Source organism: Mauremys mutica, chromosome 3 (assembly GCF_020497125.1).
Source record: "Mauremys mutica isolate MM-2020 ecotype Southern chromosome 3, ASM2049712v1, whole genome shotgun sequence".
Lineage (NCBI taxonomy): Eukaryota > Metazoa > Chordata > Testudines > Geoemydidae > Mauremys > Mauremys mutica.
The window spans coordinates 147130310-147147943 of record NC_059074.1 but is presented as its reverse complement, the minus strand read 5'-3'; the positions used below and the strand labels follow the sequence as shown (position 1 = coordinate 147147943).

Sequence of the window (17634 nt, the reverse complement as noted above, 5' to 3'; positions counted from 1 at the left end):
GCATCGTGTGTCTGCAGCTTGGCCAGGGTGGAGGTGAGACGAAGGTGGTTCAGGTTGGGGTGGGAGGAGGAGTTCTGAATTGTGCCGTTCCCTCACCCAGTGATGTGGATTCTCGGTGACTGCCGACAGGGAGGCATTGCTGGGCCTGGGGCTGGCTCTCAGCCTCGCCCTGGCCAGTGGTGTGTGTAGTGTATGAGGCAGTTCACCTCTTCTGGAGCTGGGTGGCGGTTGGCAGGTGGGAACTGTGTTTAATCACCACCTCGCTCTTCAGCACTCAGCTCTAGTAGGGGGAGGCCCACGTAGGGCACTGACTAGCCAGGTTCTTAAAAAATGAGTCACTGCCCAAATCAGGACAGTGCTGCTGCCATTGTGAAGAGCGGGGTGGGGTAGGTGCATACAGTCTTGGCCCACTCAAGCAAATTCCTCTTTCCAAGGCGTGGGCTGGGCACTTGAGCCCATTGTCAGTGTTGAGTTATCCAGTTGCTATTGATGCAGCAGGGATGAGATTTGCCCCTTACTCATGAAGGTGGATCAGTTCTTTGTGCAGGTCGTGAGCTCTCTGGGCAGAGACAGTCTCATGCAGAGTTTCCTGGGCGCTGAGCACTTTGTCAGTGTATGTTTATATGGCATCACGTCTCTGAAATCCAGCAAGCCGGTGTCCAAGTGAGCATTCCCTCTCCTCAAGCAGGGTGGTGGCCGAGGCCGAGTGAGCTGTTTGCCTTCACAGTCATTGCACTGCCAGTACCAGGCTTTAGGATACCTGTGTGACAAGCCTAGGAAACTAAATTCCACCCTTGTATGTCAGCAAACTCCCATTGTACTGGTTCTAAAGAAGCAGAAGCTCCAGTACATGCACCGACTATGCTCTGTTGCTAGTGCTCCTTCTCCAGTACTGTGGAAGTGGCTCCTATGCTGTTTCCTGGGGTGATGCACCAGTGTTACCATTAAGACTTTTCTGCCACAAAGTGATGGGACCACCGGTTTTAGGCATTTCCGAGAAGTAGATCATAATGTGTTGCAGTGGCTTGCACTTGATCCTCAAAGGCCCCCTCCCTTTCCCAATGGAGTTCTCGGGGCTGGTGCTGCACCTGGAAGAATTGAATGGTTGAGATATTGAAAGTGACCAGCCTCCTGCCTTGCACCTTACTTTGCTGAGCATGGGAGGCGAGGTCCAACTTGGTATGGCTGCCTCAGCCTGCAGGGTTTTCTCTGTGGTTGCTCTAGATTTGCAAAATCATACGTAAGCAGCATTGGAGCTGCCAGGAAAGGGTAGAGCTTGTGTTGTGTTTCTCTCTGGAGTTGTTTCTGCTCTCCCAGTGTGTATTCCCCCTGCACTCGTCTCCTAGGGGACCTGTTAATGTGGACGGCATGAGGGGCTGTGAGGTCTGGAGAAGACTTGTGTGGGGAGGTACAGTGCAAGGGCAAAGCGTGGCTGCCTGGAGTGGTGATTGCAGGATCAGGACAATAGCTGCCTTATTGTTGGGATTGATCATTGCTCATAGTTGGCCTATTGGCACAGTGCTGTCTGGGAGAGTCAGGCAGCTCCTGCATGGTTAATGTACCACTGAGGAGAAGGGACTTATGATAGGGGCTGGGAACTCTTGCAGGATGCATTGGCTGACTTGAGAGCAACTGGATCAGTAGGAGGCAGCCACACAAATTCTCCTGAGCAGCTGAGTTGAACTGTAAGTAAAAAAGCCCCTTCCAAGCAGAACTGTTCTCCAATGTAAATGGTTGTGTTAACTCCTTTCTGGGTGTCTTGCCTCGTCCTTTGTGCCGCGTATGGGAGTAGAGGCTGTGAAAACGCACAGTAGTTACAAGGTCTGCGCTAAGGTAAGTAGTATGTGGCATAGCTCCTCAGTCTTGGCTGTGCCCTTTAGGGAGATGGCCAGTGAGCTGATACGGTAAATAGGTAACTCCTCTGAGGCAGTCCGAGTGCATGTTGAGGGGCATAGATAGTGTAATGTAACCTCAGCTGGCCAAGTTCTTTTGTGCCTGACCTAACTTGCCTTTTGCTGTTTTGGTGGTTGTGTGAATATTTGTTGAATGGGCTTGAAATTGCTCTATTAATTACTTGTCGCTTGCAGCTTGTCTGCCAATTGTTTCCCTTGTCCTCTGGTATTTCAGTTTATCCAACTGCTTTTGGCTTCTGGTTATCTTTATTTCCTGCCTGGGTTTGAGCCTGGCCTTGGACATGATCTCTGCCTCTGGAGAAAGGGGAGTTTCCTGGAGTCAGCAGCTGCACAGACTGACTCACCCAGCATCTTCTATACCTGGGATCTGTTCCTGTTGCATTAGAAACAGGCTTATCATGTGCCCTGCCACAGGGCTCTTTCTGAATCCATCCTGACAAGATACTGCTTTTACACAGCATCAGTGTCCATGGTGGATCAGGTGTACAGATATATATAATATGCTCTGGGGAACTCCCCTTTTTCCAGTATGGACTTCTGGGAGGCTCTGAAAGGCCCATCCTCTGGCCCAGAAGATTTAGTCTCAGCAGAGGAGACACTGCCTGCCTGTTGAGCGGAACTATAACTGTTTCTCTGAAAACGCAGCTCCCACGCCCTGCCATATCCTTTCCCTGGGTCTTTCCTGTATTATAAATATATCTGTTGGGAATGTCATTTTCTGTTTTTTCTTCGGTGCTGAATTCCCCAAAGGTCTCCTCGATTATGCTCATTGGTCACAAGTAGGGCTGAGAATGTTGATCTTGCTGTACGCAGTGGCTGAATTCCACCATGCATGGTGGCTGTGCTTTCATGAGGAGCAGCAGATCAGCCCCTCATGTAACCTCAGTTACTGCTGTAGCTTTGCTGAGCGATGAGCCAGGGGACATTGACCTTTATCTGACTGAGCATCTGCTCGTGCCTCTGCCTGTGATATAGCGGAGGTCAGACTAGATGATTTTGTGATCCCTTCTGACGTTAAACTCTATGGCTCATGCAACTCTACTACCAATTTAAGAAAATGTTCTAAGATAGGACCCAAGACAGAGAACTGCAAGATGTGATATTCTGATCCTCACAGGACTGTCCAGACAACCTCTTTGTTCAGAGCATAATGTTCCAAACCCACCCTGCTGCGGAACTAACCGCCAGCTCCATAATGCTGAGTTTGGAATGCTGCAACATGGCTTAGTCAGCCTCCAATCACGTCCCTTGCTCCGGCTGTTATTAGCATGAAACAGGCTGGAGACACACACGAGGTGACTGTTTCAAGATGATGAAGCTCCTTTGGCTGGTTGTGGCACTGCGTACGTGGTTCTGTGTAAGTCTCCGACAGGGGCACATAGCGCTCTCTGAGCCTGTAAGGCAGCATTTCCCAATTTTTTTTGAGAGCTGAACCCTTGTCTATAATTTGCAGCAAGCACTGGTGTAAATCTCCCACGCAGTAGTCTGCCACGCGCTAAATGTCCGTGCGGCCTCTGCTGCTTAGCAGTAAAAGTTCAGTGGTGCGGTTTGGTCTGTTCCCATTTCTAAGCACACCAGGGAACTTTTAGTTCATGCCAGGAGGGTCCACACAGGTAATTAGTGTGCAGTGGGTTACTGTGGGGTAGATTTACACCTCAGCTTGTCATGGACTAGCTGTTCATGTAGATAAGCCTGACATCCCCTTTCAGGGAAGTAAAACCAGTCACGGCCTCCTTTCTGCCCCACTGCGTGGTGTTAAAAGCCTACCCAAAATGAGTAGTCGGTCAGAGTAGATTGTGAAGACCTTCATGTACTTCCTCTGCTCCCTTGTATGCCTTGAACAGTGAAATGGTTAATAATGGTTACAGCTAAAATATGCTCACTGGCATCTGTGTTAGCACTCATTGAACTGAATGGGATAGTTCACACCTCAGAGCGGTTTTTGTTTCAGGCTCTCTGCAAACTCAGGCAGAGATTGCTGCATCTTTTGTACTTGGGTCATCTCTTTGAAGGTTTTCTTCATCACTATAGCAGCTAGAGACTTATTTAAAAAAAAAAAAAAAAAGAAAGTTGAGACTCTGGAGAACAATTGAGGCTTGTCTGTGCTCCTTGCCCCCAGCTAGTCCTTCACGCCCCCCAGGGGAGCGCGCACCCCACTTTGGGAAACGCTGCTCTAGGGGGAGATACTGAGTTGCCCTTGATCACCTCTAGCAGCAGGTACAATGGCATTGCAGTTTTGGAGGAGGCTGTTGGGCCGTTTGGCTGCAGGATTTATGCTGTGTGCAGCTGTCGACGCCCAGAGTGGAGGTCTGAGGTCTCAAAGGAGAGAGGTAGGTGAGAGAGACACCCCCTGCTGAGACAAGCTCTGAGAATCACTACTTTGGCTAGTGAGGGACCCTTTTTGGCCTGGATGGCAAAGAACCACCCACCCTTGGCTGAATTGGAATCCATCACAGAGAGCTGACAGTGAGTGGCTATCTCCTGGTTATGCAAAACTCTTCCCTGCCGGATGCATTGTCCAGGGGGCATGTGTCTCTGCCACACTGCCACTTGTAACGTGTATATTAGGCTGTTGTGCTCCCTAGAGTTCCTCCAGTGCCGCCTGCCACTCTGGGGACTGTGACCCATCCCTGAGGTGCAGCGTGTGTATTTCGGAGCTGGGACAGCCTCTCCCTCTGCCGGGCCATTGGGTGCAGAAGATCTTGCTAGAAACAGAATTCATGTCTGTGGGGTTTTTAAATATATTCCCTGGCCGTGCTGGCCAAGCTAATGAGCTGTTGCCAGTGTCGACTGGCGAATTGTTGGGAGTCTTTGCTGCCAGCGCTGGAAAAGGGTGGGGTGAACGGGAATGTGAGGGGGCAGCTGGGAACTCCAGGACAGGAGGTGGAGTCTCTCCATGTCACTGGGGGATGAGCTTCCCTGATGTTTTCCCAGGTGGAGAAGGGGGATCCCATGCACAAGTGCTTGGTCTCACCTTCCTCATCCACAGAGGAGCTGTTGACGGGCTGAAGGTGGAGGATCCCACTGCAAAGCAGCAAAGAGGCTCAACTTGCATGATTATAAAGTACTCTCCCTTCTCTTTCAGGACCCACAACAATCTCTACATGCCAGAGATGGTGGCTAAGCTGGGGGAAACATTTGCAAAGGCTTTAGATATGCTGGAAGTGGAGAAGAATGCCATCCTAGGTAAAGACAGCCAACTCCTCTTTGTCTGAAGCAACCCTCCTACCCAGTTCACTGGCAGGAAGTGGTAGCACAAACCCCCATCTCCCTATCTCGGCTTTGGGGGGGGGAGGGGGCATCACAGCTTCCTGGCAGTTCATTCCCAAAAGAGGGACTGAGCTACTAGTGTGTCTGTCCGTAAGCTGCATTAATTTTTCTGTGTATACACATCTGAATGTGTGCTCCCATAACTAGATCATTGTTCCACAGTAACACTGCCTGCCTTAGGAGCAGAAACCTGCTATCTGGGCATCCTCAGTAGAAGTCCGGCCCTGGCATTTGTCTCTAGTCATTATAAGTAGGGCCCTGCCAAATTCACAGCCCTGAAAAATGCATCACGGACCGTGAAATCTGGCCTTTTGTGTGCTTTTGCTCTATGCTATACAGATTTCATGGGGGAGACCAGCAATTCTCAAATTGGGCGTCCTGACCCTAAAGGGAGTTGCAAGGGGATCACAAGATTATTTTAGGGTATTGCCGCTCTTATTCTGCGCTGCCTTCAGAGCTGGGCGGCTGGAGAGCGGCAGCTCTGAAGGCAGTGCCCCGCCAGAAGTAAATCAGGGTGGCAGTACCATACCATGCCCCCTTACTTCTGCATTGCTGCCTTCAGAGCTGGGTGGCCAGAGAGTGGTGGCTACTGACTGAGGGCCCAGCTCTGCAGGCAGCAGCGCAGAAATAAGGGTGGCAATGCCACACCATCCTATCCTTACTTCTGTGCTGCTGCTGGCGACGGCTCTGCCTTCAGAGCCAGGCTCCCAGCCAGCAGCCACTGCTCTCCAGCTGCCCAGCTCCGAAGGAGCACTGCCACCAGCAGCAGCGCAGAAGTAAGGGGAGCAGTAATGCAATCCCCCCTACAATAACCTTGCACCCCCTCACCCCCACACCCCAACAAATCCTTTTTGGGTCAGGACCCCTACAATTACAATACCGCAAAATTTCAGAATTAAATAGCTGAAATCATGACATTTGCTATTTTTAAAATCCTGTGACCGTGAAATTGACCAAAATGGACCATGAATTTGGTAGGGCCCTAATTATAAGTAGGTTTTCAGAACCTAATCCAATAGATTTGGGATGCATCAGGCATGTGAATAAATGAAGAGTTCCGTGTCACCAGGGAAAGATGGTCTTGGGCTTAAGGCACTGGCTGGAACTCGGGAGATCAGGGTTCAATTTCTGATTCTCTTACAAACTCACTGTGACCTCATCAGGTCACTTCATCTTCCTGTGCCTCTGCTCCCCAGCTGTAAAACAGGGATAAGCCTTCCTCTCTTTAGGCTGAAAGCTCTTCAGGCAGGGACTGTCTCTTCCTAGGTGTTACAGGACTTAGGCTACTGGGGCCCTGCTGGGACTCTAGAGGCTACCATGGTGCTAAGAACTTGCACCCAATGAGTCTGGCCAGCCCCCAGGTCAGCATGTGACTCTTAAAGAGCCCCCGGGGGCTGTTGGAAGAGGGCTTGCAGAACTGGCAGGTTCTCTTCTGGCCTACTTTGAAAGGCTGGCCCTGTCAGCCTATCCGGAGCAGTGAAGAGGGGCTAACAGAGCTGTTGGAAGTTGCACACGCTTTTGCTGCATGTCCCTAAGCTTAGAGAGCTGCCACATGCATATAGGGGATCCGTCCAGGTCAGCAGTTGTCCAGATGTGGGGGTTCTGTTGGGTGTGTGGTATTGGTGCTGTAAATGGGCTGGCTGGCTCCTAGCCTCACTGCTTGGTTCCACATGATCCTGCTGAGCACCTCGCTCGGTGCTCTTCCAGCAGCCAGGCCTGGCTGAATTGGGGCTGCTGTGAAGGTGCTGTAGGATGGTTTGAAGTCTGCGGTTGATGGATTTGATTTTCTTTTCCCCTCAGGCCTCCCTCAGCCTCTCCTGGAGCTTTATGACTCTCCTGTTTACAAAACCATCTTAGAAAGGATGCAGGGCTTCTTCTGTACCCTCTATGACAATTGGTAAGATCTCCCTCACACAGTCACTGACCAGCTGTAACCTGGAGTGGACCATCCTGGGGAGGGGGGATGGCATTCTGACACAGCTTTTCATGTGTGCGCACTATGGTTTTTCTAATACCCAAGTGACATGAGCAGTGATGAACTACACAGGGCTCCTGTAACCCACCTAACATACCTGGAGTACAGCTGCCAGATTAGCAACACAGGCTGTTGGGTCTCCTGATAATTCTTCCACTGTCAGCTTGTAATACCCTGACCTAGTTTGCTGCTTGTGTCCTATTTCAGGGTTAGTAACATCAGCACTTAGACATGCTTGGTGCTTAGATACTTCAGGGATGGTCCCTCTGCACATTCCTGAGAGAGGGATCCCATAGTGAAACTTCCTATGGGCTTTAAGTAGTCACAAGGTGAACACCTCTCCAGAGTGGAGCCCTTCCGGCCTTTGCTGCCATGGGAGGCATTGCATCTGTTGTGCAGCTTAGCTCACTTATACCTGGCTTTTCATTGTAGTTTCCACATCCTGGGTAATGCCGGCCCATCAATGCAGCAAGACTTCTACACTGTTGACGGCCTCGCCAGCCAGTTCCTCAACTCAGCCTTCGTTAACCTCAACAATATTCCCGACTACAGGCTGCGCCCCATGCTTCGTATCCTTTGGCTGTGGCCTGAAACCAGCCCAGGAACCACTACAGACTGTGGCAGAAGGCTCCCTTTCCAAAACTGCTCTGGCTTCACAATCACTCCTCCTCCTCTTCAAGGCTGAGCCAGTGGAGGGAGTAGGGAAAGTAGATAAAATTAAGTAAATCCTGCCTCTGCCCCCCCTTACATTGTAGCTAGGACTGTCGCGCTCTGTTTAGTGGAGTGTGAGCAGGTGCACATGGAAAGGCACTGCAGAGAGTGAGGTCAGCACAGATTCCATGTGCAAAGAAGTTGCACTGCCCTGGGCAGCTGCAAGAAGGAGGACCTCTCTGCCAACCAGTCCAACCCTCAACAGCCTTTGGGGGCTAGATTTCTCAGGAGGTTGGAAACGGTAATCTGATGACTGCTGCCGACTGACGACTGCAATGAGCTGTGGTGCTCGATTCAGGTCCCAGGGCACAGCTGTCCGCATCACAAAACTACCACACCACGTGGCACTAATTGTCCCCCTTCTGGACAGTCTCAGTTGAACAGCCCTCACACACTAAAAGTGGGGCCTCCAAGACCCAGGTCAGGACTGCTAGGAAGGTGGGCTGGAGAAGCCTGCTGCACCACTCTTTGTGGTTCCTGCTGGTACTTTCCCAAGCACTAACATTGCTCTGATGTTATGTCTCTGGTGTGAATGGTTCATTGGTGGTTGTCAGTCTGTTTCAGCTAAGAAGCAGACTGCCTGGGGCTCTTCCATGTAGGTGATGGAGCACTGCATGCTGGGACCTGCAGTCTCCATGCTGTATGGTTGTCAGCTGTATTGGTGCACTGCAGCCCGCCCTGGCATGAGACTTGTGTGCTGCATAACTTCCTTAACCAGCCCGTGCAGGTGTGTTTGTGAAGCCTTTGGTTCTCTCCTGCCCCTCGGAGCACTACGAAACCCTTCTCTGTCCCATGCTCGGCCCGCTCTTCACCTATCTACACGTGGTAAGAAACAGTTTTTTTCAGTGTCTCTTGGTGCAGCTGGCGACTGTGAATGCTCAGAGCTCCTATGTCAGAGTGGAGACGTGCCTCCAGCCTCACCCTTAGCAGGGCTCCAAAGCCCAATTGCACAGGGAGCAGAGCCTAGAAATTTGACTTTGGCCACTTCAGTGTGTGGAGTCTGGAATCCAGACATCGTCTTGCCCAGCTGCACCCGCTCTGCTGGTGTGTTAGAGTTCCTGGCTGTGAATTTCCAGGCTTGAGGATGTGAGCCCCCCCTATGGTCTTCAGTCATTTGAATCTCTGTAGGCTTAGTTCCTCGGCAATGCTGGGTCTGCACTCCCTTCTTCTCTCTGTCCTGGTGAATAGCTCTGTAATTCCTAGAGCTGGCACAGCTACACCAGCTTTCCAGCCATCACTAGGCCTGTGGTTCCCAAACAATGGGTTTTGCCCCAAGTGGGGTTGCTCCATCAGCAGATGGGGTTCGGTAGTCCCGAGTGTGCTACAAAATGGCGTCCTCCGCACAGCATGCCCTCACGTGTGCACTCCATGCAAGATCTTGCTGTGCGGAGGATGCCATTTGAAAATGGCATCCTCCGTGCTGCCTGGGGTTGTGGGAAGTAATACATCTGCAAATGGGTTCATGCAGGGAAAAAGACTGGGAACCGCTGCAGTAGGAGTTCTTACTGGGCTCCTGCCCTGTTCTTGGGTGGGGAGGCTTTGAGAGAGGTATATTTAAAGTTCCTTTGAGTCAGACCAGGTTCCTCACAGAGCCATGTCTGGTGGCCAGGGTCCTGCCCTGTTGGCTCTGTGGTATGGTGAGTGGTGTTCAGAACTCTGTACAGTGTTTCTGGGATGGCTCCTTGAGGTTATTAAATCCTGTCCGGTGTTTTTGCAGAGACTGTCCCAGAAATGGCAGGTCATCAGCCAGCGGAGCATACTTTGGTAAGGGATCTGGACTGAAGGGAAGACAAGGGGTGGGAACCACAGCATGGGACTCTCATCTGGCCTTTTGTTTCCAGCTGGCAGCACTTGGGAAAGGGAGTAACCCTCCAGTAGCAATATCTATGAGCTCCAGAGAGTCGTGTCCAGCCCTCCTGATTGGGATGGGAGCACAGGAGACCACCCCCTCGGCCCTACAGAAAAGGGAATCAAAATGGAGGTGGTGCTACTGAGCCTTGGGCTGTAGTCTGCAGTTCCTTGGACTTGTAGTCTGTGGGGAGGGTGTTGAGCAGCTGCCAGTGGAGTGACTGTGAGGGAAGATACCCTGAAAAGGGAGACACTACCCCTCTTGATGCTTCTCCGTGATGCTGAGTCTCCAGTGGAGCTGAGCTCCTGCTCAGCTCCACAGTCTCTCTCTTGTACTCACTGGGGGAGTGAAGGTCTCGGTTAGTCTTTGGTTGTAGGAGAAGTTTTTGCCCTCTACTCTTCTGTTAATCTGGGCTGTGATCCAGGCCAGAAGCCTGGCCAGCTGAGTCGTTCGCTCCATGTACGTAGGTAAAGCTAGTATACCAAGATGCTGCCTCCTTGGTCTCTCAGTGCTCCCCTAAACTCCCCCCCACCTTATTTTTCTTACCAGCGAGGAGGACACAGCAGATGACAACCCTGAGTCCCAGGAGATGCTTGAGGAGCAGCTGGTCAGGTTGCTGACCCGGGAAGTCATGGATCTTATCAGTAAGTGAAACATGCTGGTTGCAGGATGTCACAGGGAGAGTCGTGCCCTGGGCAGGAACACGGGGATTGCCAGACTGCATCATACCTATGGTGTAGTGGCCAGCAACGGAAGGCAGATGTGTGTGAAACTGCCCCTATGAAGGTCTTATGTAATCCCTAATTGAGATCAGTTTATACCCTGAAGCAGGAGGTTTATCTTCCTTCCAGTACATTTTTCCATTCGCATTAACTATTAGAATTCTGAATATTCTTTGTATCCATGTAGGAATCCAGCCCCTCTTTGAATCTTGCTGAATTGTTGATTGGTGTCTGATGGGGTACATGTGATATGTTTCCTTGTGTGTGGGATCGGGGCAGGGGCGTTTGCCTGAGTGCATTGGCACCTCCAGGAGCAGAGTCAGGGGCCTGGCCCGATCATCATCTTACTGCTGGTGATCACATCACTTCTCCCTCTATGTGATGAGAACATCTCTCTTTCCTTGACAGTCCCCTTTAGTTAGCTCCCAGGCTTTCGCACACCAGATCTGAGCCCAAAGTTTGAGGAAATTTATTTCCACATAAGAATTACATGATGTGAGAGAGCCTGACCTTGTGATTCATTTCCTAATTAGCCTCACCCCCTTTGGTTGCTGCACCCCAGCCAGGATCGTGGCACTGAATAAACTTGCTCCAGTGCCTTCTTCACTGCTCAGGATTTCTGAGACAGTCATGTACCCTGTGACCAGTTCCCCCCAGGGTCCCACCTGGAACTGGGGTGCGACTGAGCCTCCCGATCCACCAGCCTGGGCTCCCTCTTACACTGTACTGCTGTGACGAGCTGCAACGCCCTCCAGGCTTGAGCCTGCACTTTCCCCAGCATACATACAGATAGGGACACACCCAGCTGCAGTTACATGCAGGCTCTTTGACTAGCCTCTGCATGGGAAGGCTACAGCTAGGGCACCTCCCAGCTCCACAGGCACGCACCCCCTCTGGAGTATAAACCCCAAATTATACCGTCTTGCACTGCACAGGGAACTGTACAGGGTAAGCTCATAAAATTCACCCCCTCCCTCAGTGTTGAGAGGAATGTGCAACAGCCTCTTGCCCTTGAGTTATGATTCCCACACACTTGTTTAGATAAAGGAAAAATAAGTTAGATTATAAGTGAGAGCAAACAGCTCAAAGCAGATTACTTAGAAAATAAACAAAAAATGCAAACTAAGCTTAATATACAAAACCGATTGGATATGAATTAGCAGATTCTCACCCTGAGAGATGATACAAGCGGGCTGCAGATTCTTACGGGGCAAGCTGCACTTTCTTTACAGCTTGGAATCTCCATGTGTTTCATTCACAGGCTAGAAATCCCTTTAGCCTGGGTCCAGCACTTCCCCCAGTTCAGTCTTTGTTCCTCAGGTGTTTCCAGGCATCATCTTGTGTGGGGAGTGAAGAACCCCAGATGATGTCACTTCCTGCCTTATATATCTTTTGCATATGGCGGGAAGCCTTTGTTTCAAAGCTTGGTCCCCAGACCAGTCTGTGGAAAAATACTGACATCCCAAGATGGAGTCCAGCATCGTGGTCTGATCACATGTCCTTGTAAAGTCAGAGCAGCCATTACTCGGAGGCTGTAGCATTTTCAGAAAGGCTCCCCAGATGGGAGATAAGCTTCTCCTAAAGCCTGTTGTTTTCCTAATGGCCCATTCCCCACCCACTATCTAGAATGAAAGCGTATTGTCTAGTCGTTGTTCCCCGGGTATAATTACATCTGAAATGCAGAGACATAGTCAATATTTATAACTTCAGATACAAAAATGATACATGCATACAAATAGGCTACTCATATTCAGTACATCATAACCTTTCCAGTGACATCTCGCATGACCTATCTTGCACAAAATACATCATAACTATGTCATAATCCTATCACAGTAATATCACTGTGAAGAATGTGGGGTGCAGTGTCACAATCCCCCTCTCCAGTCTGGTACTGCAGCAGGTTTGAGGAAGGAGATGCTGTGACCAAAACCCTTGAACTTTTTGCCCCTTAGCCCAGTCTTCGGCCTCTCTTCCTAGCTTTAATGTTGCATTTGGCGTTCTTCAGCCATTGTGCAGGGGACAAAGTTTGGGGAGTGCTGGGAGAGAACAAAGCAGCAGGGCCCCAGGAGAGTGAGCAGGACGATCCGTGTAGGCTCTGTGCTGATGTCTCCCCCGCCCTCCTGTTCTTGTCTTTGCAGCTGTTTGCTGTGTTTCAAAGAAAGGCGCTGCTGAGCATAACAGCTCTGCTGCTGCAGATGGAGACGGTGAGTAAGTTGCCCTGCTGTATCTGCTCACCACTGCTGTGCATACAGACAGACCCTTCCCATCTTTAGGCTGGCTCTCATTTGAGGCTCTGTGCAGTGTCTGATCAGGGTATCCAGCTCTGCCCCGCTGGAGCTCCTCCTCTCTAGGGCTCAGGAGCCCAGTCAGAGCTTCCTATGCTGACTTTGCAGGTAACTCTGCAGGAACCCAAGCGCTGGGGAACTGTCTGTGATTCTTTGTCCTGTGATGCTGAGGCTTCCTCCTCCCAGTCCCCTCTCAGCTGGATCTTCCCTCTAGGATACCAGATGCCTTTTCCACCCCAGCATATGAAGCAAGTCACCTGCTCCAACTGGTGTTCTCCAGGCCTTGTTGGCATGAATGGAACAGTGGAAGTTAACCCCAATGAATTGAGCTGGGGTGTCTGGTGAGAGAGGCTATCTGCATGGCCTCCATCCTAGCTGGGTGAGCTGTAGCTAGGGGGATGCTCTCACCCACACAGGCTAGCTTGGAGGTGTTTCTCTGGTGGGCTGAGATGTCGACTCCAGAGTGTCGTCAAACTCTAGAACTAGAGTGAGCGTTGCTGGCGTAGCCCTTCCCAAGGGAAGATGGTGTTCACACGGCTGCTTTTTCTCTGCTTGTAGATGATGAGATGATGTCCACAGACGTGACCCCACCTTCCAGTGCAGAGCTAACTGAGCTGGGCAAATGTTTGATGAAGCAGGAGGTAAGAGAGTGGAGATGCTGGTGCCCTCTCCTGCTTTCTATACCCCTTGTACTTTACTGTAGTCTGTCCATGCTCCCAGTGCAGCTGTCTAGTTTGTGTATCCCCTGAAACAAAACCCCCCTGTAGCAGAGGGAAAGTCTGTTTTAAGGGCCTCACCAATCATCCTGGAAAGTGCTAAAGGGGGAAGTGGGAATAAGGATTCAGTATAACAGGCTTCTAGTGCATTTCAATCTGATGTATGGTCCATGCTAGGAGTAAATTCTGTCCTGTAGTGTTGCCTGTCTGGCCCTGCCCCCTTTCCTGGGCCCTGCCTTTCAAGAAGAACTACTTGCAGCAGCTGATTTTTCTGTAACATCTGCCCAAATGATCAGTTTTTGCTCAGGTCGGAGCAGAGATGGGGGTGCTGGGAATTCTCTGCCCAGAGGCACTGGCACAATCCACTTTACTCTCCTCCCCATGCTCAAACGCCTCCTCAGATATGCCCCCGAGTTCTTTGCACCGACTCCAAAGCAGCAGCTGGTGTTGAGTTCTTGGAGTGTTCTGGTGTTTGTTCCTGCCCACTTGCAACTGCCTGACACCTTGCTTCAGCAGAGACTGGCAAATAGGAGCAGACCCACACTCTGTGGCACCTGCAGGCTGACCCTCACTCATGCACAGAGTGGAATGCAGTGCTGCCTTTGGGGATAGTCAGGGACCTCAGCATGCTTCTTGCCTTTTGTTGGAGCATTAAGTAGGGTGCCACTGTTAGGAAGCTATCCCACTGGATTCCTGTGAATCCGCCCTCCCCACCCCCACCCCTCCCGGTCAGGAACAAACCCTTCCGCCAAGCTGAGAAGTGCTTCCACTGACTCATTCTTTCCTCTGCCTTCCCCTTTCCAGGATGTCTGCACTGCGCTGCTGATCACGGCCTACAGATCCCTCTCCTGGAAGGACACCCTGTCCTGCCAAAGAACCACCACGCAGCTTTGCTGGCCACTGCTCAAACAGGTACTTTCCCTACAGGGGACCATTGGTGGAGGGGGCAGAAATGGAGGCTTTGGGTACTGGTGGCTCCTACGACCCCCTAACCTTCATGGACAGCCTCCGACTTTGGTCTGGATGGGAGCTAGATGTTTCCTCTGACTAGACTGTCTGGAGCAGGCCTGGCTTGGTTAGTATCTCGGTTCCATGCTGCTGTTGTCTCTCCTCTAGGTGCTCACAGGGAATCTGCTCCCTGACGCAGTGACCTGGTTCTTCACCGGCGTGCTGAAAGGGTTGCAAACACACGGACAGCATGATGGCTGCATGGCAGCTCTCGTCCACCTGGCTTTCCAGATCTATGAGGCTTTGGTAAGGAGCTTTGGGGGGGGAAAGAAGGCAATCTTTATGGTGCCGGGTTTGATAGATAGTAACAAATGAACTAGTCCCAAGCCTAAATGGGGAAGAGAGGGAAGGAGGTAGCAGCCCCCTTCCTCTGTGCCATCAGGTGAAGGTGGAGGCTTCTGTGGTAGAACTTCTATTAATTGGCTTCTTCCCTCCTCCCTGTAGCGCCCGCGCTATGCTGAGCTGAAGGCAGTGATGGAACAGATCCCAGAAATCCAGAAGGAATCGTTGGAGCAGTTTGACTCCAAGCTTCTCAACCCAACTCTGCTGAAAGTGGCAGATAAGCGCCGGAAGGACAATTTCAAACGCCTCATTGCAGGCTGCATTGGGGTAGGCAACCGCAGAGCCCAGAGGAAACCTGTTTCCCCCCTGTGGACCGGGCTCCTGAATCCTGCAGAAACAGCCCTAGCCAGTCTGCGTCTCCCCTCAGCCCCTTTCCCTTGTCCAGCTCTCTGGTGCTGCTGGAATGTGGCTGCAGCACATCCTTCATACTGCTCTGGCTCTCTTCAGCCTTGGCCTGGGTGAGATGGAACTGAGCACTCAGGGCACCTTGTGAGAGCTCTCCTAGCTGAAGGGCTGCTGGCACTCTGTGTACAGGGTTCCTGCAGAGAAGGTGTAAGCACCACTGGGCAGGGCCCACAGGTGGGTACAGAGCTTTAGCCATTGGGTTGAGAAGCATTGGGCTCCTGTTGATTATGTGGTCACAGTCAGGACCCCATTGTGGCAGTGTCACCTGCATTGGCATGTACTGCAGATGCCAGGCTACTCTCCTGGACACAGAAAAGATCGGGGACATGAACTGGGAGGCTGGAGCAAAGCATGGCACCTGAGCTGGGTAATGGCTGCCCTTAGAACCAGAGAATGCCTGAGACACACTTAGGTGACTCGGGGTCCTTTGGCAGAGTGAGTCTGCAGGTGCAGTGACTAACCTAGGCCTGTCCCTCTGTCCCCTGCAGAAGCCTCTGGGAGAACAGTTCCGCAAAGAGGTTCACATCCGGAACCTCCCCTCTCTCTTCAAAAAAGTGAAGCCGTCGCTGGAGACAGACGTGCTGGAGAACAACGAGGATGGAGAAGGCCTCACTGCACTCTTTGAGCCCTGAGCTGGGGCACGTCAGCCTCCCCCACCCCCACTTCATATTTTCTGTCTCCTCTTGTAGTAACCACATTAGATTCCTCTTCTCACTCCTCCATGAGCATTTGCCTAAACAGAGCACCCCCAATCTCATCCCCATACTTTTCCTGTGCGGGGATGTGCCCTGAGTTCGGACTTGATCCAGCCTGTCAAGCTTTCCCTGATTTTCCCATCGGATTTGCAGCTTTTGGCTTCAGCTTGTGTGCAAGATGAGAGCTGTGCACATAGACTCCACTAGGTAGAGCCTTGTCATTTTGCAGCCTTGGGTCACTTGAACCCCACCTGCTTCTGGGCTAGTCCCTCAGGAGTTAGGTTTAATGGGAGAGGCAGAACGGTATCCCAGCGAAGATGGCACTCCCCAGCCTCACTCTGAAGGGAGGGAGCCAGGCTTCACCTGGGATGCATCACACTCCTGTTGTGCCCACCACTGGCTGTCCCCATCTGGCATCATCTCCAGTGTGACGACAGCAGAGGGCGTGTTTTCTGGTGAATCTCTTTCCCTCTCAGACTACTTGAAAGCAGCCCTAGTTTTCTCAGCTGTGATTGCTTTCCAGGCTGGAGGCTGCATGCTTGGGAGCGTTACAGTGCCCTAGAATCTCCCAGAGTCAGTGTTCTCAGTCTGATTTTTAAAACACTCTTCCTCTCTGGAAGGAGACAGACGTCGTCGTATGTGTGCTCAGTAGAACTTACTCCACAAGGATCCAAATGGAAAGCTGGCTTAGCCTTATGCCAGTTTCTATCAAAAGCCCCTCTGGACTGGGGCAGGAATGTCACGCAGCATTCCCTGTGGACTGGAAAATGACAGGTGCAGAGTATGGAAAATCTGGACCAGTCTGCCAAGAGCATGTAAACCCTGAAGGGGGTCAGCCCTCAGTGTTTCATGGGGATGACAGTGGGCCTGCATTCTGCTTTAAAGATATGCATTGTCCCGCATCACCGTTCTTCCTGAAATCTTGACCTCCTGTAGCCAGGGTTGAGGAAGATAGGGGTTAAAGTCCTGATCTACCATTTTAGCAGAATAAGGAAGTGTGGACTGAGATTTGAACCCTTCTGTGCCCTGTTCTGGTGGCAGTGAGAGTGGTTTAGTCTCTGCTGAGGATCAAGTGTTGTGGCAGGAGTTGGGCTCCGTAATGCAAATTGTATGGTGGGGGAAGGTCTTTATCCAAAACGAGCTTTTATGGTTTGCCATCCAGGGTACTGCAAAAGAACAGAGAACTGAAACCAATGAGAAGTGTATTGACTAGGCTGGGGCCTGGACAAGGAGCAGAACAGAAATCTTAGGAGAATGGGGCTGGAAAGAAGAGCAGGCCTTGGGAACGCAGCGTGACCATCCCTGTGGCCTGAGCCCACTCATCCTATTGCCCTTGGTACATGGTCCCTTCTACTCTTTGCCTCATAATCTTTTTACTTACTCCTGAGCTGAAGTGGCTCCTGGCCTCAGCAGAGGCTGGTTGTATTTATTGTGTTGTGGTATTTTTAACATTGTGACTTCATGCTAGAAACAAAGATTTTTTTTAAATGGTTTTTAGAGCCTTCTTTTGTAGGAATATTAAATACGAAGCTGTCTCTGGATTGGTTGTTAAACCTCTGAATGTCAGTAAAGGTATTTCGGTTTCATACCCAAGGTATCATGTCTGCCTTTATTCTGTGGTGGTCTCTTGTCCAGTTGATGATGAGGCTTTCATACTATGTATTTCTCCTCCCAACACCCATTTTTACTCCAGTGGCAAAATTGTCTGACTCACAGCATTGAGGTTAATGACTCTCTGGG

At 51.1% G+C, this 17634-nt stretch overlaps 1 protein-coding gene across 3 annotated transcripts in view; it reads left to right on the top strand.

The window, feature by feature from the left end:
• The window catches only part of XPO5 (exportin 5), a 37612-nt gene extending 20130 nt beyond the window's left edge, over positions 1 to 17482 (top strand). For all 3 annotated transcript variants that reach the window (XM_045010394.1, XM_045010393.1, XM_045010392.1), the window contains exons 22-33: positions 4999 to 5099; positions 6984 to 7080; positions 7591 to 7727; positions 8597 to 8694; positions 9587 to 9633; positions 10268 to 10362; positions 12582 to 12647; positions 13287 to 13369; positions 14249 to 14356; positions 14561 to 14698; positions 14897 to 15061; positions 15688 to 17482. In XM_045010394.1, the coding sequence (XP_044866329.1) occupies positions 4999 to 5099; positions 6984 to 7080; positions 7591 to 7727; positions 8597 to 8694; positions 9587 to 9633; positions 10268 to 10362; positions 12582 to 12647; positions 13287 to 13369; positions 14249 to 14356; positions 14561 to 14698; positions 14897 to 15061; positions 15688 to 15831 (1279 nt within the window). In that variant the 3' untranslated portion in view covers positions 15832 to 17482. The remainder of the gene's footprint in view (positions 1 to 4998; positions 5100 to 6983; positions 7081 to 7590; positions 7728 to 8596; positions 8695 to 9586; positions 9634 to 10267; positions 10363 to 12581; positions 12648 to 13286; positions 13370 to 14248; positions 14357 to 14560; positions 14699 to 14896; positions 15062 to 15687) is intronic.
• The last annotated feature ends 152 nt before the right edge of the window (positions 17483 to 17634 follow it).